Source organism: Aricia agestis, chromosome 17 (assembly GCF_905147365.1).
Source record: "Aricia agestis chromosome 17, ilAriAges1.1, whole genome shotgun sequence".
In the NCBI taxonomy this organism is placed as follows: Eukaryota; Metazoa; Arthropoda; class Insecta; order Lepidoptera; family Lycaenidae; genus Aricia; species Aricia agestis.
The window spans coordinates 11,256,324-11,281,755 of NC_056422.1; the positions used below are offsets into that span (position 1 = coordinate 11,256,324).

Consider the following 25,432-nt stretch of genomic DNA (forward strand, 5'->3'; position numbering starts at 1 on the left):
TCAGATTTGGTTCCTATTTATTTATCAAATAGGAAACAAAAAAGGCGAAAATAATGGGAGCGTGCGATACCGAAGAATGAATCTTTGAGTGGTTTTATAATTTATATTATGAGAAGAAAACTGATATGAAGTTTACTAAGCCATCTATTATCTAATGATAATAATTAATAAGGTACTTGGCGTAAACCGATTGGTGCACAAACACAATGATAAAATTCATTTAAAAATATTTTAAGCCTACAAACTTTAGATGGTTCAGTAACCGTCATATCTAATTAATTATATTTTATTAAAAAAATCATCTTGTTTTTTCACAAACACGTTTTGACTACAACTTAATATTATACCTGCAAAGCATTACTATAGGCGTAACATTTGGAATTCCACGTCTTCTGTAAACTCGTCTGCTAGAACTTATTACGTCTGGTGTAAAAATCACGTGCTGTCTACGTGACCCGTCTGCTACTGATACTCGGAAATGAGGAGAAAAACGTTGAAAAACGAATTTTTAATGCTAGTGAAATGTCGTCCTAATAGCATAAACGTATGGTAGAAGTTTAAGCTGTACATAAGATACTTTTCGCCCGGTGAAATAATATATTTTCGTGTGATATCGTATTTTTCTTATTTTGAAAGTCTGTGTGCTAGCCAGAAAAATCTGTCCCTTTGCTGAAAGCCTATATCTCGCGAAAGCGACTTTTATAAAGTATCAGACAATGTAATTGAAACCAAGCCACTCTCTCTTCCTTTTTTTATTAGGGTTCCGTCGCTAAATGGCATAAAAACGGAACCCTTATAGATTCGTCATGTCTGTCTGTTTGTCCGTATGTCACAGCCTTATATTAAAGACTGACGCAGACGACACGACTGGCGAGAAATCAGACAACGACTTTTTACATGCGTATCCATCATTAACTTTCTTTTCAGACAATCAGGTGATTAGATTGCATTGTATAAACTAACCAGATTTTTATTTTATTATAACCAGATTTTTATTTTATTATTAATATTAAATATTAAAGTTCTTAAGGATAAATAACTACCTACTTCAGGATAATTAAGGATTTTTTGAATATTTAAAGTGCCTACCTGTGGTGATTATAGATAACGAGCAAAAAAAGCCAAATAAGACACGTTTGTTGTATGGGAACCCCCTTAAATATTAACATTATTTTGTTTTTAATTTTTACCCTTTGGGTACGAAACCCAGAAAATAGACGAATCAAGAGCCTCACGTTGGAAATATCCTAATTATTTTTTTATTTCATTGCCCAAAAGACGTGTATAAGTAATGTAAATTAATAATGTACATCAAACTGTTTAATAATGACGTTTTCTCTCATAACAAAACTGGAAGGAAGAAACAATGATATTTTCCTTCGTAATTGGTTAACCTTTATGCAAAATTATGTTTGTAAGTAATTTTCTTTTACAACGTTAGAATTCCTCAAGCTTCTTATTCAAATTTAACGTTTACGACAAACAAGAACAAAGTTACAAACAGCCAAGACAGGCATTCTTGTCAGCTGTGACAAGTTTGGGAGATACCAGCTGACCCGGCAAAGTTGTTTTGCCATGCAAGTTGATATGGGATTGGTATATATTTTTTTCAATGCTGAATTGTGCAAAAAATGTTGTCTTACAAATAAGTGAGGTGCTTTGCTTGTTAACTTCTTATTTCGAAATTAGAAACAACGGATTGCACTCCATGAGTGCCGACAAAAGTGAGTACAGCACAGGCCGTCAAATACTCATTTGTGAATTGTGAGGTAAAAAGAGTGGGGTATATGCCGTATAGTTCTACGGCGCGCCGGCATTCTAATCTGCGTCTTACGAATATTCAATCAGGTCACGTCACGTGACCTATGCCACAAGTATATAAGCAGCTTCAGCTGCCAAAAAAGTTTATTCACTCCAAAAAGCAATTGTCTGATAAAATAATGTTAAATTAAGAAAACAAGCAACCCCCGTTTTATAAATTTGAAGTAGATTAAGCCCCAATTTCACCAACGTATGTTAGTGTTAACAGCTTGTTAAAATGTCATGTCTTCTCTTTCATTCATAACAAAAATGAAAGAGGTACTAATTCGAGCGTTAACTTTAACAGTCGTTGGTGAAATTGGGGCTAAACCTGTTATTCTGCACTGCGTGCACTAATGAACTATAACTAAGAACACTTTTGATAATGTAAGATTTGGAACAAAAAAAAACCAGATCAAAATCGGTCCAGCCCTTTGGATGATACGATAGCACGGACAGACACACACACAGACAGATAGAAAGACAGACAGACACGTCAAACTTATTATAACACCCCTCTTTTTTGTCGGGGTTAAAAAATACCGGAAAGGGCTTTTCCTCTTATTTATGACTACCTTTTTTCTTTTCAAATTCATTATAAGTTAAGTAACTCTCAGGGTCTCAGTCAAAGGATGTTCAGAACTGAATTACTTTTGCGGCTGCCAGATGGGTAACTTGAGTTTGGAGTTATTAGGATTTTAATAACCGTATGATTTTCTTTTAAGGACCCCTAAATTGACGATTTTATAATTCATTTTTATACTTGAAAATAAGCCCTGAATTATTTTATTTTCTAAACTTAGATACTACATTATATTTCCGTGGATCCGACCCAGCGAAAACACGATATCTTAAATTTGTCTCAATAGAAAAAAATCACAAAGATTAATCTAATTTTCACGATTTTTTCATATATTGCCACAACCGTGCATTAATTAACTAAGCTTATATTTTAACACATTGTATAAATTTCTATCATTGGCAATCTGACCTTTTTTTTACATGGGGAAATGCATTACGCATCCCCGGCGGATTGGGAACATCGGCCGGGGTATGTGGGACTCTCCGAGGAACTACCCACTAAAACCCCATGGTGCTCCACTCACCGCTTAGGCAAAGTTACGGGCACGATCAACCCACCGCAACTTTACCAACGGTTGTCTGTGCCAGACCGATCAAGACATGCAGGTCTTTCTAGGTCGCCTCGCGAGGTGGCCTAGAAAAGCCCACGCGGTAGCCGCGATGTGCAATGTTGAGCACCATGCGCATCACGGCTCTCTCTGGAACTCGGTGTAATGGGCGGCGGTGTCCCCACACTACCACCCCGAGTATCCTAGCTAAGGCAAGGCGCTGCGGCCACTCCGTGGTGCGTGTCTTCTCCTCGGCCGTCTCAAGGGGTCGAATGCCTCCCGTTCTCTCCTGCGCTCGGCCTCCTCCTTTGCAGTGATGACATCCTGGGCAAAGTCATTCACCGCCTGCCACGCAATCTCGCTGCTCAACATTGCCCGGATTATTGCTGGCAGGGAGAGGTCCACTTCAATGGCAGCCGTAAGGGCCGCGCGTTGTTCCGTCCAAGATGGACAGGTCGACAATGTGTGTTCGGCCGTGTCCATTTCGTTAAGGCAGTGGTGACACTTTGTGTCACCACTATCTCTCTCCTCCCACTCTCTCCTCGCGATCTGGCACAGGTACCGACCAAAGCAGCCGTGCCCGGTCAGCATCTGTGTCAGATGGAAGGAGAGTGCTCCGTGTCTCCGTTTTACCCACTCTTTAAATAGTGGGCGGATTGCTTCTATCAGGGCGACGCGACGCTTACCAGCGGTTCCTGCAAACGCTCCGCCCAAAGGTCTAACGACCTCTCGCTCGCCTCAGCCCTCCATCGACGCACGACGTCCGGGAGGGGGTTGCTGCCCCCCGCGCGAACCGCTGCGCAACGCCAATAAACGTCGGCAAGAGCTTCTGCGTCGATGTCCCACGGGACACTCCCTGCGAGTAGGCATGCCGCATTACGGCAGATGGTAAGATACCCACGCACCGCTCGCGTCGCTATCACTCTTTGCAATCGCCCGAGTACAAGCCTGTTGACGGCCGACAGTCTCCCAGCCCAAATCGGAGCTCCGTACATGGACATGGAGCGGATAATTATGGAGTGCTTAATGAAGCACAGTAAGGTCGTACTTTTATTTAAATCGGGAATTAAATCAGATCCCACTAATTACCGGCCTATCTCGATTTTACCGACTCTTAGTAAAATATTTGAAAAAATAATTTTACAGCAATTACTGTTACATTTTAATTTAAATAATTTATTACACAATAACCAATACGGTTTTACTAAGGGTCGATCCACAACGGATGCTGGTATAGGACTTCTTTGCAGTGTTTTTGAGGCTTGGGAGGAGTCGCAGGATGCCTTAGGTGTGTTTTGCGATCTCTCCAAAGCCTTCGATTGTGTTAAGCATGCTACATTGATCAGGAAATTGCGCCACTACGGAATTAAAGACTCTGCTCTCAGCCTTTTGACTTCTTACCTCAAAAATAGGACTCAAAGGGTTGAAGTTAATAGTAAAATATCCAATGGGACCAAAATAGAATTAGGTGTACCACAGGGATCCATTTTAGGACCATTTCTTTTTCTCATATACATTAATGACTTACCTTATCTAATTAAACTTTTTAATCGGGACTTAACGCGACTTATTTAAGTAGTAATGCTACTACGAGTACATGCTTTTTCTCGACGTTTCGGCCGTGTTGCAACGGCCGTAGTCACGAGGGGACTGAGTAGTAGCATTACTACTTAAATAAGTCGCGTTAAGTCCCGATTAAAAAGTTTAATTCTAACGCAACGCGAAAGTTTAAAATGTTATTACCTTATCTAGTTAAGGATAATGAGATACTACTTTTTGCTGATGACACTTCACTTATTTTAAAAGTGAAGCGACGGCAGTCAAATTACGACGAGGTAAATAGTGCTCTCTCAAAAATAGTACATTGGTTTAATGTTAATAACTTACTTTTAAACTCTAAGAAAACCAAATGTTTAAAATTTACTTTGCCCAATGCTAGGCAAGTTCAAACCAATTTACTATTAAATGATGAGAAAATGAATTTGGTGGACTCCACTATATTCTTAGGTATTACATTAGATAGTAAATTACAGTGGGGTCCTCATATTGCTAATCTTGCAGGTAAGCTCAGTTCTGCAGCATATGCAGTCAGAAAAATTAGGGAAATTTCTGATGAATGTGCCGTGTCGGCAAGACTAGTTTATTTTAGTTATTTTCACAGTAGAATGTCTTATGGTATCCTTTTATGGGGAAACGCTGCCGACATCAATACAATTTTTGTGCTGCAGAAGCGAGCTATACGCTCAATTTATAAAATGTCAGCTTTTGAATCTCTGAGAGAAAAGTTTAAAGAAATTGGTATTCTAACTGTTGCTTCTCAATACATTTTGGTAAATGTATTGTATGTTAGAAAGAATTTAACTAAATTTAAAACTAAAAGTGATAGTCACGGTGTAAATCTTTTAAAGGTCAATGTGTACGCCTTTTCAATAAAATCCCGGAAAACGTTGAAAATCTATCAATTAATAAATTTAAAAAAGTAATTAAAGAACGTTTGTGTGCCAAAGCCTACTATACGGTCAACGATTTCCTAAAAGATAGCACATCTTGGGAGTAGGATGGCTGCTTGCAAGGCTGCTTCTACATTTATTATATGTGACTTACAATTGTGTATTCATATTGTAAAGATTAAGTTATTTACATTGTAATTTTTTTTAAAAGACAAATTTTCCACTTTTTTACTAAAAAGTGGCCCCGTGCGAGTTTCTTACGCCGGTTCTTCTCGCCGGGTTAGTTCCCGAACCGGTGGTAGGCAACATGTAGTTCAACGTTCTGAAAATATTTGATTCAAGTTTATTCAGAAATAAAACAATTTTTTTTTATTTTATAACGCCCATGTACAGGCGCTGACAAGCTAAATTTGGGCCTCCGAGGTTCGGTAGCATCGATGCCAAGGCCCCTGCGGATTTGGTTACTCTGTCAGAGAGCCGACGAAAGTGCTCCTTGAAGGACCATCGACCGTCTAGGATGAGTCCAAAATATGTGAGTGTGGGAGTAACTTTTATACTAGTTCCACTCACAACCACAGCCAAATCCGGTGGTGGCGGATTCCTTGGCCTGTGAAAACACAGGGCCTCGGATTTATCTAGGGCCACCGTTAGGCCGAGTGCTCTAATCCGATTAACTACTTGCGCCACAGTATCACCACCTCGCGGTAGGTTTTGCCACGACAAACGACGGCCGTGACAATCTGACATAGCGGATTTTTTTAAATACAAATATTTATCGAGTTATTGAGAAAAAACTAATTTGGCGATGAATCCGCGTCGTCGACTTTTTCATGGCATAATATGAAAGACGGGCGTGAGCCGTAAGTATGAAGGGAGAAGGACGATGTTTGATTGTTTGCGTTAGTCGCCCTCTTAAGAATATGTAAACTATGATATTATAAATGCGAAAGTGATATCTGAATACCTCTTTACGCCCAAACCACTGAACAGATTTTGCTGAAATTTGGTATGGAGGTACTTTGTGTCCCGGGAAAGGACATGAGATATTTAATTATTTGGAAAAATATACTGTTCCCACGTGACACTTTGGCCCAATGGAGTTGCGTGCGTCATCTATTTTGTTATTAAAGGTGCTCAAACTACGCCATCAGCAAAGCAACCCTTAGGTATCCCTAGTCCTAAGGAAAGTAAATTAATTCAATGGGATTTATTTTATTCAAGCACACCCTAATGAGCTATAAATTCAAGCGAGAGGACATTTTAAACCGCTTATAATGATCTGAAATGGCGGACTGAAAGAAAGAAGTGATTAAATATTCTTATTTTCTTAAGGCGGGGATTAATCTCAATCCAAAACGATAACTTTGCACACAACCAAAGACGAAGCGTATACGCATCGCAATAAGATTCATTTTAGCTTAGCATAAAACTGAAATCACTCGAGCGGATTTTCTCTATTTTTCATGTTTTTTTTAAATATCTTTGGAAATAAACATTAAGAAACAAAATTGTTCGGTTAAAGAATTTTTAATAAGATAAACTAACAACTTATTCAAATAAAATGTATAATTATCCTAGTTAATACTGATATTTCGATGAAATAGATTTTTATCGGAGGTGAGTTTGTAAATTAATTACAGCCAAAGTACTAAGTTTTATTAAAATGTTTATGGTTTATGGTATTTTAAATATTGTGCTTTATACCTCATATTTTTTAAAACTTCGTTATTATATTGGAACTAGGTAAACCGGAAGTCGCGGAATAACAAATTGGGGTTTATCCTCGCCTTAAAGTAAAAGTCCAAGGTTGACCGTGTTTTATAAAATTTAATGTTTGCATTGAATTTTACAGCACAACAATCAAATTTACATTTTATAATCACTTCAAACAGAGATACCACTTACGCATTTATAATATTAGTATAGAATTATAGATGTTTTCATCAACACTGGTGGCATAAATTATGGTGTTTCCAGTTTGCCACAATGTCGACGTTATAGAATACAATTTGACTAAAGACCCATCTTTCACAGAATGGTAAGCGTTACTATGAAGTACAAGCGACATGTACCATCGAGGAAATTGAATCCCACACAGTTGACAGACCAACGTCATTTAGTCAGATCATGTTAATTCAATATTAATTATTGTGATCTGTCGGCTGGGCTTTACGGAACGTACGACCAAACTACGTAGGTCCCCATCTGCTTAGGAATCAACTACTCATTGTACTATCAGATAAGTTGATTCCTAGGCAGATGGCGGACCTAAGTAATTTGGTCGCGTTACGTCAAACACAGCGCTCTAACATTGAATTGACATAAGCCGACCAATTAACGTAGGCTCGTCAACTGCCTAGGAATCAATTTCCTCGATGGTACATTGTGCAAGTACATTGCACGTGTACATTGTATAAGTTAATAAATATTACGAAAACTAATACAATCAATCATATTAAATGAATTTAAATTTTGATTAACGTTCATATAAAAGGAAAGACTATCTCATTATGGTCTGTAAGTATCCTATCAGAGGCCGACGATGCGTATAGTACAGTCGAGGAAATGCAACTTTTAGCTGCAATGCCAAAAACATTACAAATATTTATTCAAAACAACAATGTGACTTTGTAAGGAGAAAATAATTTCTGAAGAAATCGTCCTATTTCTCGCGATAAAAAGTAGCCTATCACCTTCTCTGTTACCTACTCTATGTCTGCTTAAAATTGTATCAAAATCAATCCAGCAGGAGGCGTCTGATGTAACAAACCCTAGGCATTGACCTTCCCAGTGACCTAATCTGTATATATAAAACTCAAAGGTGACTGACTGACATGGTGATCTATCAACGCACAGCCCAAACCACTGGACGGATCACTGGCTGAAATTTGGCATGCAGGTAGATGTTATGACGTAGGCATCCACTAAGAAAGGATTTTGATCAATTCTACCCCCAAGGGGTCAAAATAGGGGATGAAAGTTTGTATATAATAATACTTGCTAACGCGAGCAAAGCCGCGGGCTAAAGCTCGTCTATAATATTTGCATAAAATTGCACCAAAATCTTTCTAGGCGGTCACGCGTAATACTGGGACTAAGGAAAAAATACATTGTTCGTGTGACTTGATGATTGTTACAAATATTTTTTGAAAAGATTCCCATGGATAATATTTGTGTAGGTGGACCAGCTAACAAAAGCTGATCAAAGTGCTAAACTTTAATTTTCCCGAGTCTACTTAAATACTACCTTTAAAATAATATTCTCTTAAGCTAAGTTTAATTTAAGAAGTTTGTAATTAACAAAGATTTGTAATTTTATGAATTGTTGAACAAGAGAAGTTTCCAGAACTGAATAACATCGTAGTTTAAGCAAATATCTTTTGGGATTAGTGAAAGAGGGACCATTAAATAGCAATTAATTGTACTTCTTTCCGAGTTTCGTAGTATTTGACATTTATATTATAACTAGATGACGCCCGCAACTCCGCCTATAATTTGTTTATCGCGCGGAAACCGTACATTTTTTCGGGATAAAAAGTATCCTATGTCCTTTCCCGGGACTCAAGGTATTTCCATGCTAAATTTCAGCAAAATCGGTTGAGCAGTTTGGACGTGAAGAGGTAACAGACAGACAGACAGACAGACACACTTTCGCATTTATAATATTACTTTGGAAGTTCACCGTTCTTGTACTATTATTTTCAAGCTATACATCGTGTTTCATATTTTAATCTTAAATATAAAATTCTCGTATCACAATGTTAGGCCGCGTACTCCTCCAAAACGGCTTTACTGATTTTTACCAAATTTTATATGCATATTCAGTAGGTCTGAGAATCGGCTACTGGCTACTTTTTATATTTATAAGTGTATTTGTTCAATAAATAATAGCAAATTATTACAACTCGAGACTGACGGCGACCATTGTTTGTGCGACGGGATAGCCGCGATGGACGTTGCCATGGTGACATACTTATTTAGTCACTTCAATAAAATAATATGGGCGAAATCTATACTAATATTATAAATGCGAAAGTATCTCTGTCTGTCTGTCTGTCTGTCTCGCTTTCACGCCAAAACTACCGAACCGATTGTAATGAAATTTTGTATACAGATAGTCTAAAGCCTGAGAAAGGACATAGGCTACTTAGACTTTTTTACTGGAAAAAAGCGTTGTAAGGGGGTGAAAATGCGTAAATTTGTTGAAATTACGTTAGTTCCAAAAATTCAAAATAGATGGCGCCGTGCGTCCCCTACATCGCGCTAACGCTTGCCCGAAAGTCTTTCTATAAGAGGTGGTATTATCATACATTCAGTTTCCGATTTTTTTCGATTGTTATTTCTTAAGTACGTTATTTAATAAATCAGTACTTTATCTATGCAGTGAGCCAGTGACGTAACCTTAAACCTATCAATGATAAATAGTTTATGGGTAAAGTTGTGTAATTGCGGAGCTATATAAGCTTACAAATTTGGCGTAAAATATAAAGTTTAATTAAAAAAATTGAAATATTATTATTTGCAAACTGCACAGCTGTTTTGATTTAAGGGGTACCAGGGTTTTTTTTTATAAAAGCTTTTGACACCAATTTTGTTGACATCGCGCGCTATAAACTGAAGTCCACGCGGACGAAGTCGCGGGCAACAGCTAGTACTTTATAATTATGGCAAAGAAACGTTTGCCGGGACAGCTAGTAAGTATTTTAGTAAAACAGTAGATAATATTGTTGTCATTAAAAATGTACGCCATTGGTTTCGCCCTACGTTTTAACAAATCTTAGAATAAGCCTAGGCTCTGATTCTCAAATTTCCAATATCGCTTTGATCTTATGCTATTTTAACGTTGTTAGTGACGGTCGAAAAGGAAGATCTTCTGACCGAGAGAGATAGCATGCTCGGTCAGGTCGAAGTCCACTGACGTCATCTCAGACGTTGTATATAATATCTTGCCGTTCTCCGAAACTTCGATAGCGCGATGCAGGAATGTTAGGCGAATTGTGGGTACTGCCACACTATTATTTGACGACCTCTGTGGCTCAGTTGGTGGGCTGTTGGTAGCTCAAACCGGGGGTCGCGGGTTCGAATCCCGCCGATGGAACAAAAAAACTTACAAAAAGTTCCTGGTTCATGGATGTGAATTAAATAAGTATGTGTATAATATAATAAAAATCTTAAATACAGGGTGTAACAAAAATAAGTGATAATATTTTAGGGTGTGTAGGTGTTCCTTGTAGAGAGTTCACTGTGAAAGTAGCAGCGCTGAAAGACCAAATTTTTTTCACTTTTGTCTGGGGAAACTCCTGGCGCTGGGCTCTTGCCCATACAAAAGTGAAAAAAAAATCGTCTTTCAGCGCTGCTACTTTCACAGTGAACTCTCTACAAGGAACGCGTACACACCCTAAAGTATTATCACTTATTTTTGTTACACACTGTATAATATGTAAAGTATAAAAGTATTAAATTTATTTCCGTTGTCTGGTATCTGTAACACAAGTTTTTTATTTTAGCGGTGGGTTCAGAAACTGCAGCTATTTTAAAGTTTTGAAAAAGAAAATATATTCAGAAAATTGCCTATTTAGGTAAATTATAAATATATTTTAGACCACAAGGACGAAATCATTTAGTTTAGCGCAAAATAAAATATCTGCGAAGCTTAGTTAGGAAAATATGAAGCTTTATTTTTTAACCGACTCCCAAAAAGGAGGAGGTTAAATTATGTTCGGCTGTGGATATTTTTTTTTTGTTCAACGATTACTCCGCTTTTGTGAACCGATTTTCGAAATTTTTATTTTGTTGTATTATTTTTCACTCCAATTTGGTACCATGTTCACAAAAGTGGTGACTTGATGATGGGATCCATGAGTAATCGAAGGAACTCCTCGAAATTTATATGGAAACATATGGTGATTTTGGTTTTATAAGAAGCATCCTAAGCATATGCTACCAAAACGCAAGATTTTGGACCGAAGTATACTATGGTTCCGAAGATACTAAGAGAACTTCGGATTCCTTATAAATACAAGTTCGCGGGTTTAGGCGCTGTTTTAAGAACTGAAAGCATATGCTACTATGCAAATTACATTCATCATCATCATCATCATTACCACGTCAGGGTCACCAATGTCACCAAAATTAAACATAACAAATTCAGCCTTAACTCCAGAGCGTAAGGCACACATTTGACATTACTTTGAGAAGTAAGCTGCTTCGATAATACAAGAAAGTACATGCATGTCTCCGAGGGATATACGTGGGAGAGCCATGCTTTGGCACTAATGGGCCAGCTCGATCGAAGAAATACCACGTTCTCACATAAAACCGGCGTGAAACAGCGCTTGCGCTGTGTTTCGCTGAGTGAGTGAGTTTACCGGAGGCCCAATCCCCTACCCTATTCCCTTCCCTACCCTCCCCTATTCCCTTACCTTCCCAGTCTTACCCAGTTCCAAAAGTTTCAAATATTCTGGCAGACTGAAGATTCAACTATCTGGTACCGACTTCAAAATGATGAAGATTGAGTACAGAAATAGTAGAGTTTTAGCCGAATTCGGAAAAAGGCACTATTAGATAGGAAAAATTATTTAATACTTTTTAGTTCATATTATAAGGATGTTATTATTGTTTTCACCTTGGAAGTCGGTTTTAATTTTTTGTTAATTATATTATAAATTGCCCCTACAGGCTTACCTAACCTTTAAATCATCAGTGCTTTATATGGAAGCTTCTTTGGGGTATACTAAACATTCCCTATCTTAATCTGACAGATACGATGTCACCTCAATATAAAAAAAAATACCCACCATATGAGAAGTCTGATTTCTATACCATGATAACTAGACACATGCCGGAAGCCTATACAAGCTTAATCTGACACGCTCGAGCTTATCCCGAAATCCCCTCTTCCCCTCCCCAACTATCAGTCAGACAGTCCGAAAGACAAGACATTCAGACAGCAGACTGTATATTGCCCAAGTTTGGTAGCGCGGCTACGTAGCACTGTCTCAAGTTTCTCGTAGGCCGTAGCCCGTAGCACTGCTACGTACGTATCTACGTATCTACGACTACGCTTGTTCAGAAATAGCCGTGTCCATGTCGCAGCCGACTGGTTTAAATAGCCGTTCAATCAAACAGCTAGCCCTTTGACTGACCAACGCCATTCAATCACACGGCTATACGTCGTTTAGCCGACTTGTTGACTACAACGTTCAACAATACAGCTAGACGACGCTTAGCCAACTGGTTTGTTTTTGTTTTGGCGGGGGGCTGCGCCCCCCGAGCCCCCCTTTTATTTGACGGCGGTCGCCGGCTGCTGCCGCAGCACGCTCGCTGCGCTCGCTCGGCTCCCTCTGTGTTGTGGTCTAAGTTCTAACCTAACCTAACTTTCTGGATTGTGTTTGTTTTTGTTTTTACGGAGGGCTGTGCCCCCCGAACCCCCCTTTCGGGGGAGGCTGCGTCCATCCATTTCATAATCCCGTAATTTCTCCTCGAATATCTGTTGAAATTTTAATTCACTCGTATGTGCCTCCACAATTTTTGTCTCTTTAAAGTTACACTTGTAACTTTTATTAACTACTTTCTTTCCGAAAAACAACCACAAACACTAACAAACACCTGCTAGTTGACGCCATATTGTAAATTAAACGCACCTAGCGCTGCAGCGGTGCGCGCTGAACTACTTACTACTACTAAAATATTCAATATAAAAGCTAGACGTGTGATTGAATGGCGTTGTTCAGTCAAAGGGCTAGCTGTTTGATTGAACGGCTATTTAAACCAGTCGGCTGCGACATCCACACCATAAAGTTAATATACCTAGCGGAATAGAGAAACAAAGGAATGAGCAAGAGAGATGTCACTATCAGTAACACTGCGTGGTAAAAAAAAGACGTGTGATACATGACATCAGCACTCTTTTTTGGACGTCCAGTCGGCACGTGCCGCACGTTAACAATTTAATCTCATAGAATTCATGTTCAATCATGCTTGTGTAAGTGTATACGTACACATATTTTTCACACAGATGAAAAACAATTTCGGTTTCGTCTGACAGATCGAGATTGTTGCTCTATTTCGTATATTAACTTTATGGTCCACACAGAGCGATAATAATAATAATATTATCAAACTTATGATACCACTATGATATATCTATGACGAACTATGACCGGATAAAGATCAATTTGGTCAGGTGTTGTTTCCCGACTGTGTGGAATTCCTTTAAAGGTGGCTTTTAGATCCTTGCGGCAAGCGACCGACAAAAATTAAAATTAAATGGCACTTTATGAACTTGAGTGTAGGTTCCATAATGCTTGACGCCGCTATTTGTAGCGGCGGCATCATCTAGATATATACAAGAAAGTTGTGTTTCTACACGACTTATAACTTATAACTCAAGAACGGATGAACCGATTTGGCTGTAAATTGGTGGAGAGGTAGCTTAGAACCAGGAGAAGGACATATGATACTTTTTATCCCGTTCGACCGCGTTTCCGTGAAGTCAACTCCTCCGAAACGGCTTTACTGATTTTTACCAAATTTTATATACATAATATTCAGTAGGTCTGAGAATCGGCTACTGCTTACTTTTTATATTGATAAGTGCATTTGTTGAATAAATAATAGTAACTTATTACAACTCGAGACTGACAGCGACCATTGTTTGTGCGACGGGACAACGATGGACGTTGCCATGGTTCAGTACTTATTTAGTCACTTCAATAAAATAATGTGGGTGAAATACTTTATATAGCAAAACAACGTTTGCCAGGACAGCTAGTAGTTCGTAAAGTAACATTTTATTTAAATTTTTGTCGGTCGCGTGCTGCAAGGATCGGAAACCTACCATAAGATAATACAATTTGGTTTAGAAAGTATGATAATGTTATTCTTTAAGTACTGCTACTTGCACAGTGACTTTTGCGGCTACATAAGGGATATATATACACACCTTTAAGAGGATTCCACACCGCCCTTTTTTCCATACAAACGTTGTCCCCTGTTTCCTCCCTGGATAATGCTAGTAGAGTTATAATTTTTTTCCTGAATATCTACGGCCACTAATACAATGTCCCTATGTTTTCTTTTTTTTCATAATTTAATTATTAAATAAGATATGAACGTTCAAAAACCCAAAAAAAATGGCCAGATTTTCCGCTGTGTTCAAACGTCCAGAAAACAGATTTGGCTAGATTATACAAAAAAAGCAAAACATAGGAACACAGCTCAAGCCTTTTTTTAATCTTTAATGAAAAAAGTACTTAAATCGGTTAAGTTTTGGAGAAGGAATCAGGGGACAACGAATCGTTGATTTTCTGGATTTTCTGCAGTTGTCTCTATCGCGTTCTGCGGTATAGGCTTGAGGTAAGGGAGACAGCTATAGATATTACACGTACTTTTTTTTCATTTCTCTAGCCCCTGTTGTATCCTCTTAAGTATTATCATATCGTGTTGCTACCCTGATAAACATAATAAGACACAACATTCGTTAATGACTCGTCCTAAATGAAATTAATGATGAAAGAGACGTGTTTGAGCGCGGTCCTGTATTTAATTACAGTATTAATTATATCCAGCCTACAGCTCTACATAATAAATGATGTAAAGTGAATACTTACTTAATATTTAAATGAGAAAGTACGTCTGTCTATTAACTCTTCACGCCCAAGCCGCCGAACCGGTTTTGCTGAAAATCGATATGGAGATGATTTGAGTCCCGGGAAAAGACTTAATGCGGGCTCCACACTCACGGCGCGAATCGCGGCCGCGATTCACGGATGCCACGTGCCGTGAACACGACGCTAACAAATACGGCCTACACTCGCAATCTTCGATTTACGTTCGCACATTTGAGTAAAATGGACGTTGAAGTTACTGTTGCTGCTGCTCTGATATTGTGTGCAACAGCGAATAAAAGCGAGTGTGGATGATGTTCGCGTTCGCGCTTCGAGAGTCCATTGTCGAGGGCTAAAAAACCGACACCGGACGCGAACGTGAAGCCGCGAAACCCTCCACACTCGCGGTTCGCGGCCTTCGCGGGCTTTCGCGCCGCGAATGTGGAGCCCGCTATAGAATATGTCTTTTGGACAGTTTTGGACATAGGACATAGTATATTATACTTTTTATACCGGAAAAATATAGAGTTTCTGCGCGGTAAACGAATTTTGGCGGAACTATTTAGAAAATGTATGAATTACAATTAATATTCATCGATATTTAATGTATATCAATATTATAGATTCGAGAAAATTTCGTTTATCGTACGTTAATTGAAAAAAAAAATTGAAACAACAAACAATTTTCTGAATTCTTATTTGATTATCGCAAACAATATAACGATTGTTAACAATGTTTTTGTTTATACAAATAGTCGGGAAACATCCAATTTAATTTGCAGACATCATTACTTCAGATTCGGAGATCAGATTCAGATTTCAGAGTTTATTTGTTGTTACTAAGCTGGTAATAGGGCAAGCTAGGTTTTTATGATTCCGTACCCGAGGAAGGAGGAGTAAGGTTTCGTTGTCTGTCATCAGACCATCTCAAGAACGTTGGCTAATAGTCCGGGTTCCCTAGAAATTTTTTTTATTACTATCAAGCAATTTTTTGTGAGTAGCTTCATTTTGATAATACGAACAACAATTTCCTCTGCGAAAATTCTCGAAAATGGTAGCTAACAGAGATAGAAAAAAATTAATATTTTGATTTGATGGTCCTAAAATATGGATGTTCTATTTGTGTGTTACTCTAAAATTATATAACTAACCTATCAATATACAAAAAATCTGCTGGTAAGGGTTCCGCATGCAACTAAGTTTTGTTATAAAACGATATGCAATAAAGAAACAAGGGAAGTAAATTCAAAATTAATTTAGTCAAGAACAAATTAAAAATGTTTGCCGAGAGCTCGTTCCGATTCCGATATTAAAATGTTACTGAGCATTTTTGGACGTAAGCAATAAATAGCCTGGGCAGTGATTGTCAAGCTTGTATGGCCGAGGGTCGCATTGGATTAAACGTATCACTGTAAGCCTTGTGAGACTAGATCCAATTATAGGCTCTATTCGAAGCTAATTTGGCATATAATTTTTTTTTTTTTATGCAATAAGGGAGCAAACGAGCAAACGGGTCACCTGATGGAAAGCAACTTCCGTCGCCCATGGACACTCGCAGCATCAGAAGAGCTGCAAGTGCGTTGTCAGCCTTTTAAGAGGGAATAGGGTAATAGGTGAGGGTAGGGAAGGGAAGGGAATAGTTGAGGGTAGGGAAGGGAATAGGGTAGGGGTTAGGGGATTGGGCCTCCGGTAAACTCACTCACTCGACGAAACACAGCGCAAGCGCTGTTTCACGCCGGTTTTCTGTGAGAACGTGGTATTTATCCGGTCGAGCCGGCCCATTCGTGCCGAAGCATGGCTCTCCCACGTATAAATTAGCTTTTAATAATAGCCCACATTATAAAATATATTCTAAATATACCAGTTTCACATATTAGGTTAGGCAGAGGGCATGCAGAAGACATTAAAGTATGTGAAACTGGTATAAACAATAATTCTTGTCCCTATTATTGTAACTACAGAATTTTATTTTGTAATACTTAATATCTAAGTAGCCGTATAAATCATCTTTTTCATAAAAAAAAACATTTTACTAAAAATTTTTGAACCTGAGATAAAAAATCAGAAATATGTGTGGGCCTCATCCTTTACGGGCCGCTGATTGGCCAGCATGGTTTTAAAGTGTCTGCTCATCATACCCTTGGAAGGCTCACGAGAATTAGAGCGTGATTTTTGAAGTGATTGGAAACGAAAGTGCTCGTAAAACGTGAAATTCATAAACATTTCTTAAAATTTTTGAGTTTACATCCATTTTGTAGACAATTTTTGAGGGTAAGTTGAGTGAAAAACAGAAAAGTTCTATTATTAAACGACTTCCAAAAAAGGCTTGATATATTAATGCTTGATAATAATCAAGCATTAATATATCAAGCCTTAAACTTCTAGGTTACAAAACCACCTCATTTTTGGAAGTCGTTTAATAATAGAACTTTTCTTTTCATACGTTTTATGATTTTAATATTATTATATTAAAATCATAAAACGTATGAAAGTGTGTCGGTTATAGCCTTTATGCTTAAAACACTAAACTTATCTTGATTGGTCCAGTGATATATAAGTTCCGAAAGAGAACATAAAATAGTTTAAACGCAATAATATAACCCTCTTACTAATAAACGCTGTATAAGCTTTGAATTGTTATACAGGGTGTAACAAAAATAAGTGATAATACTTTAGGGTGTGAACATGTTCCTTGTAGAGAGTTCACTGTGAAAGTAGCAGCGCTGTAAGACCAAAAATTTTTTTCACATTTGTATGGGGAAACTCGTGACGCTCGGGCGCTTGCCCATACAAAAGTGAAAAAAAAAATTCGTCTTTCAGAGCTGTTACTTTCACAGTGAACTCTCTACATGGAACACGTACATACCCTAAAGTATTATCACTTATTTTTGTTACACCCTGTATAGTGTTTTGTCTTCTTCAATCCAATTAAAAATGTTACATGTGTGACAGGAACAAAACACTGTATAACTATTCAAAGCTTATACAACGTTTATTAGTTAGAGCGCTTACAGACGAACGGCACGTGTCGGCGGCACGCGTCGGCGGCAGTCGATGGGAGACGACGGCACGTGTCGGCGGCAGTCGACGGCAGCCGTCGACAGTTTATCACGCTTGCAGTTGTGAAGTAGCGCGTAAAGGTAAAGGTCCACAGGTCGGTATCGTACGCAACGGATGTCTTGCATCAAACGGATGTTTTTTTGTCCACTGTATCGGCAGCATGTTCATCTTCAAATTAGTCCACACAAAGTTTTTAAGTCAAAATTTCTGCTTTCGACTATTCCATCCACATCCCCCTTTTGAGCATTCATTTACTAGGCTATTCGATAATCCGTACGCTGCCGATTCAGCGGAAGTACTGTGACGTCCGTTGCGTATGATACTGACCTGTGGACCTTTACCTTTACGCGCTACGTCACAACTGCAAGGTGATGAAATCTTAAAAACTTAATAAAAACATTCAAATTATAATAACTTATTCTGGACTGAGATTTCGTATTCAAATTTCGAGACTCATATTTTTAGATATTGAACGGTTATTAAAATATTAAAACATTATTAACGATTAATATTTAGAAATCTTATAAATATTATGTAAATATTTCATTCAATTGTACTTGAAAATTAAATAATGTAAAATAAAATTCGATTATGTAAAATATATATATATATATATATATATATAAGTATATATGTATTTGAAAGTTCGACTGTACTTTCTTACTTGAAAATAAAATAATCAAACACTGCACTCAAAGACATTACTTTAATGATTAACTTTAATTTAATAAATAGTTTGTCAGAAAACATACTATAGAATGTAAGTATGTTAAAATGTTTATTTAATTAAAACTATCTAAATCATGCCTGTGGTGCGGCCGTAGTGGTTAAGTTAGGAGACATTTTAGATGACCTAGATAAATCAAAATAGACCTAAGCTAGATTCTGGGGCTTATTTGATTTGCACATGCTGCCGTAGGATAAATTGAGCTTTTGAGAGATCTAGCCGGTGGTTATTGAGCGTCGTATGATAGTTAACCAACAAATAACGATATAAATCAACTGTTCCATCACAGAACGGATATGAAAGGTTAGATAACATTGATAAGCGATGAGGCGATGCATTTTTAAACAACTTCAAGAAAAGGAGTTTAAGAAGTCGACGCGTATGTATGTAATATTTCCAGTGCTGCCCAGTTTTTAAATAATTTATATAATATGTTATTTCAGTGTCTGGACAAATGTGCCAAATTTCAAAAGTGTATGTATGTATATTTTTATGTTTGTGTTAGCATATCTCCAGAACTACAAGTCCGATTTAAGTTATTCTTTTTTGGGGGTTCTAGGTACAATATATGGATCACTATAAGTTTCAAAATTCTGATGACACGACTAGGGAAATGATAGAAATTTTAGTGATAATCAAAAATATAAAAAAGGAATTTACAGATTGTACAACTTTATTAGATAAAGTTTTGCTTATTATGTATAATTTGGGTCAATATGTGTAACGATAATAATTTATTGCGTATCATTACTTGGAACGCTGACGGACTGCGTACAAAAATACAAGAACTCTTGCATATGGTGAGTGCCCTATCTATCGACATAGTAGCAATTTGTGAGACAAAGTTATCACCTAAGGCTAAAATTGAAACACCAGGTTATACCCTTCTCCGTAAGGATAAACACGATTCTGGTCGTGGACAAGGCGTTGCTATTCTCGTCAGGGACAATATTGATTGCACGGTTGTAACTACACCTAAAACTACAAATATTGAGGCTATTGGTATTAAGCTCAAAATGTTTGGTAATGAGCACTTTATTTTTTCGGCTTATCAGTCCCCAAATCTGCCACTTACAAGTGATGATCTAGACTCTTTGTTCTCAATAGGGAATCACGTTCTAATATTGGGAGACTTTAATGCCAACCATGAGTACTGGCATAGTAGTTATCGCAACATTCATGGTCGAACATTGTTTTCCCATATGTTACAACATGATTATACCATTTATGCATCTGATACACCCACACAAGTTAACTACCGAGCAAATCTGAATACAACCAACCCAGACTTAATTCTCGCCCTAAATGTTGCCAATATTGATAACGTAAAAGCTTTTCCTGCTCTGGCATCAAATCACCTACCACTAGGTTTTACAATTGCTGCAAACGTTGTGCGAAAACCTCCAATCCCTTTTTATAATTATAAAAAAGCTAATTGGAGTGCTTATCGTAACTTTATTGATAATAATATTGAGCTAACATCCCGCGTCTTTACTAATGTGCAACAGGTAGATGAAAGCGTAGATAACTTACATAATACTATTTTAATGGCCCGTAATCTCAACATCCCCCTCCAATCTAATTTGAAAAGTTCGACACGATTTCCTAATTATATCAAAAGACTTATTAGATACAAAAATCAACTTCGTCGCTATGACCTGTGTTTGCCTAAAGGTGAATACAAAATATATGTAAGGTCTATAGTGCGTAAATTCCAGAGGTATATTGATGTATGTATTCGTGAATTTAACGACAAAATTTGGAACCGTAAACTTTCGAAAGTTGATAATCCTAGATCGGACATCTGGCGCATAACAAGGTCATTAAAACCGAGGTCTCGCAATATTGCACCTCTTAAGCGAAGTGACGGAGGCATAACCGCATCGCCTGTAGAACAATGCGAAATTTTGGTTAATTCATTTTGTGATAATATGAGACTTACCTTAGACTGGCACAGCCCGGAAGTAAACGAAGTAGTTAGCAAATCGGTTGACTTATTAAACAATTCTGATATAACAGTTCTTTACCAACCAACTAGACCTAATGAAGTTTGGCGGTATCTTCGTCATCTTAAGAGCCGCAAGTCACCTGGTGCTGATGGTATCCATAATTTACTGCTCAAAAACTTGTCTCAAAAAGCGGTTGTGCTCCTTACAAAAATATTCAATGGGTGTATGTATCTCGGCTACTTTCCTGAAGCGTGGAAAATTGCTAAAGTTATTGCAATCAAAAAGCCTGGCAAAGACGAGAGCCTGCCCAGTAGCTACCGCCCTATTAGCCTATTGCCTACATTGGGTAAACTTTTCGAAAAAATTATATTGGCGAGACTAAAAAAGGCCACTGATAAAATACTACCCAATGAGCAATTTGGATTCCGGACTGGTCACTCTACCGCTCAGCAGCTTGCGCGTGTGGCTGAGCACATTTCCCATCATCTTAACCTTCATGAGTCAACTGGCCTGATCCTTCTAGATATAGAAAAAGCTTTTGATACTGTTTGGCATGATGGGCTCCTTCACAAGCTTATTATTTGTGGTGTACCCTTATGTATAGTCAAATTGATAAAGTCTTACTTACTGGGTCGTAAAATCGCAGTCCACATTGGGGATACAAAGTCCGTTTATCTGTTTGTTGAAGCTGGTGTTCCCCAGGGATCCATACTGGGACCGTACTTATTTTTAATTTTCATTTACGATGTTCCTATCCAACCCCGCACGCTCCTGGCTTGTTTTGCCGACGATACAGCTTCTTACACATCTTCAAAAGATATTGACATCGTGATAGGCCGTCTTCAGTTTTCCCTAGAATTGCTGCAAAATTTCTTTACCACATGGAAATTAAAACTCAATGAGAGCAAGACGGAAGCCATTCTTTTTACTCGGCAAAGAAAACTTCCCAAAAGATTATTGAATATATCAGGTCACTCTATACCGTGGAGTTCGTCCGTAAAATATTTAGGTGTAACTCTGGATGCTAAGTTGAATTGGTCCAAACACGTTAGCCAGCTTCGCATTAAAGGAGCACAGGCAATTGGCTCTCTTCATCCTATCTTGAATAGAAGAAGTTCGCTTAGCCCCCACACTAAACTAAGAATTTACTCAACATTAGTTCGACCCTGCATAACATATGCGTGCCCCGTTTGGAGTAGCACTTCTAATACAAATTACCAACTATTGCAGACTATTCAGAATAAAGCCCTTAAAATTGCTTACAATACGAAATTTCGTACCAATCTCAGTAACATTCACTTAGAATTAAAATTCCCTACGTTACGAGAATTTATTCTTAAACTTGCACATACATTTTATCAGAAAAATAAAACCCATTACAATACACTAATTTCATCCATTGCACGAAGTAAAAAAGAAGACTTAAGTTATATCGATAGATACGGTACATACCGCTTGCCCCATCACTATCTGTTGTTTCCTACCGAGCATAGCGATAACCAAAGTAATGAAACGTAAAAACAGGTTCCCAGTCCCCTCGGTCGCCGTGCGGCGAGCGTGCGCGCGGGGCAGGGCAGCTCATCGCGAGCACCCAGCCTGGCCAGTTCATTATCTAATAACGAGTAAACCTACCGTATTTATTTGTTAATTATTAAATTGTTTCTATTAAGTATGAAATCAAATATTATGTATGCCTGTAATGGGTAAGTTGCGTAACAATTACTATATGTAATAAGTGTGTATTAAGAATCCTTTGGCGCTAAAAGTAAAATGCTAACTAAGCATTTACGTGTAAATTACAATGTAAACAAGTGAAGTGCTGTAAATGGTGTGATAAAAACTTTACACAAATTCATGCAGTTAACTTTAAGAGGTGCGCTCAGCCTGTAAGTTTAAAAATTGCATGTTTTCAGTATAATTGTGCCAATCCAATTGTATGTGTACTTATTATTATGATTAATAAAGAATTTTGAAAAACAAAACTATAAGTTTCATCAAAATCGTTTCAGTAATTTTTGAGACGAGGTAATTTTGAAGTCGGATTTATCTTTTTAAAATACTGTTATTCAACAAGCGTTTTCCCTCTTCATAATATGCCGGCTACGCAATTCTTCTAATGTTGCAAGTATCCATGGGCAACGGTAGTTGCTTTCTATCAGGTGACCCGTTTGCTCGTTTGTCATCTATTTTGCAAGTAAAAAAGCTATTAAATTCTTGGTGGGAATATTATCTCTCTTAACTACGTAGCGCCGGTGGTTATCGTTTCATCTTACGAACTTTTCACTTCAAAACAGGCTTGTGGTCGTCCTTACTTCATATAGGTGTACTCGGGGAATCGAGACAGTAGCGGTCATTGCCTCCCTGTCAAAAAACTTGTCATTTTCTATATAAACCATAAAGTTAATATACCTAGCGGAATAGAGCAACAATCTCGAGCTGTCAAACGAAACCGAAATTGGTTTTCATCTGTGTGAAAAATATGTGCACGTATACACTTACACAAGCATGATTGAACATGAATTCTATGAGATTAAATTGTCAACGTGCGGCACGTGCCGACTGGACGTCAAAAAAAGAGTGCTGCTGTCATGTATCACACGTCTCTTTTTAACACGCAGTGTTACTACCTACTGATAGTGACATCTCTCTTGCTCAGGCCTTTTTTCTCTCAGATATTTTTTATGATATAAACCGCGATTGACAATGAAGTGTCAGATGTTTCAAGTCTGGGCGATATCGTATTTTGCATACTCGATGTGAACTGAATATGAATCATATCACTTCGAACTCCTAAAAAGTTGGAGATTATCATTAGAGTTACGAAGAAGTTTTCCGATGAATCTGTAATAATATTTATAAGAGGTCAATTTTATTCTTAAATATTCTAAATGAAAATTAATCGCACTGTGAGGATTTTTTATTTAGCGCCTAGACTAAAAAGGTCAATGACCGCTTCCGCCTCGTTTCGCCGAGTACAGTAAAAAAAAACTATTTTAGTACATTGATCCCTGAACCAAGTGTCGTATTCAGTATAACCCGGACCTTGAAAAGGGGCACCCGTCGGGGAAAATATTGCCTTCCTTGTGACATCTGAGATCCAATTAAAAATATCATACGAGGCGCCTTCTCTAGAGCTTAGAGCAGACGGGCGACCGGCTACGATCACAAAACGCCACAATCATAATATTTCAGTTGTGGTAGACTTTACCATTTTTTTTATAAAATTAGGGGGCAAACAAGCAAACGTTCCACCTAATGACAAGTAAATTACGTCGCTTACGGATACTCGCAAAATAATAATAACTCCCACAGCAGTTTCGGTGACGGTAGCCGGTTTCACTGCAACCAAGCCAGTTACACAGAAGTCATTTCATAGTGTCCAAGTGTGTGCGTAGTACACAAGAGCACTATCTATTCCTTTACTCCCATAATCCAGTGGGAAGACCGACACGACTGGCGAGAGATCAGGCGCAGGACCGACTTTTTACATGCCCATCCGACGCATGGATCATCTTCACTTGTCAGACATTTAGGTGATCAGCCTACATTGGCTTAACCTTTGAAAAAAAAGTTTGGAAACTTGGAAAGTTTCTAACGCTGGAATCGCAGCTTTGCTTTGCTTAAGCAGGGAATGGACTGAGGAGCGATTCATTTGCTTACTAAGCGAAAAACTGATCGATACTACTAGCATGGTATGCTCAATAAACAAGTCCATACGTGCTTAAAATACGCCCGCCGCGACCCGCGCTGCAGGTAGCATGCTCAAAAATCTGTTGCTTATTGAGTATGCTTGAAATTAGCATGCTTATTTTGAGCAATGCTTGGACACACGTAGGCAGCAACTGCTCGGTTGAAGCATGCTTTCGTGCTTGAAATAAGCATGTGCACCTTTATTCTCGTCGCGTTTGTGATTGTCGCAAGTAGCTCGTGTGCAGGCGACTTTTAAATACATCCGCTAGAGCTAAGAATTTTCTATAAGCAGCCTTATACCGACGAAATAAGGAACATTTTAGAATGAACTCAAATTTAAAATATCTCAACGTACTATAAAATATTGTGTAAAATATAGACGTAAGCAAAACGTTATTTTTGAATAAGGCGCGAATAATGAGCTTGAGGGCTTTCTCAAATTAGATTTTAGAAAATAATAAACAGTGGTGCTTATTTAATTTTTGCGCTAGACTGGTATTATCTCAAATGATTAAATGTTAATATTATTTTATTTTACTTCAATTTCTTTATTTGATCTCAATGACCGCTCCGTACTCGCACCAAATTTTTCATATTACGACTTACCTAAAGGCCGGCATTCACGAGCGATCCATCGATCTATTTAGCAAGCTGTCGATCCAAAATTCGTCTGATAAAAAATACTGTCGATACAAATGGATCGGCTCGACGCGATGGAATTCCAACTGCGCCGAGCCAATTAGCGCGGTGCCCTCGTGAATGGTGTTACTCGCGAGCCAAAGTGCCTAAACACACTAGGCTGAATTACGCCGGCGTAATTTCCGTGGCCGAAATTACGTTCAGCCGCATCCGTCTGATACCACACACTATAAATTACGCAAAGAGCCGAAAAAAATTTTAAAAAAATTCTCAGATGTAATGTGTGCGTTAACGCTTTGGAGTTAAGGTTGGGTTTGCTATGTTCGGTTTTGAAAAACATTACCGCCGAATCACCGCGACTCGGCTCGACGGAAGTTCG

The 25,432-nt window shown here is 38.1% G+C and overlaps 1 protein-coding gene across 1 annotated transcript; it reads right to left on the minus strand.

Moving 5' to 3' along the window:
• Positions 1-3,137: 3,137 nt before the first annotated feature.
• Positions 3,138-21,210, minus strand: LOC121735683. Its single transcript, XM_042126585.1, has 3 exons — positions 21,168-21,210; positions 3,617-3,786; positions 3,138-3,521 (listed from the first exon to the last, which is right to left on the minus strand). Exons 1-3 carry the CDS (start codon positions 21,208-21,210, stop codon positions 3,138-3,140), a joined length of 597 nt encoding a protein of 198 aa, XP_041982519.1.
• Positions 21,211-25,432: the final 4,222 nt, after the last annotated feature.

Bases quoted from the DNA above. Each gene is read 5' to 3' on its own strand.
- LOC121735683 (XM_042126585.1), bottom strand. From the start codon at position 21,210: ATGATGGGAAATGTGCTCAGCCACACGCGCAAGCTGCTGAGCG. The intron at 3,787-21,167 runs GTAGAGTGACCA...GCCTACTCGCAG, and splicing joins CACGCGCAAGCTGCTGAGCG to GGAGTGTCCCGTGGGACATC. The intron at 3,522-3,616 runs GTAAGCGTCGCG...CATCTGACACAG, and splicing joins AGCGTTTGCAGGAACCGCTG to ATGCTGACCGGGCACGGCTG.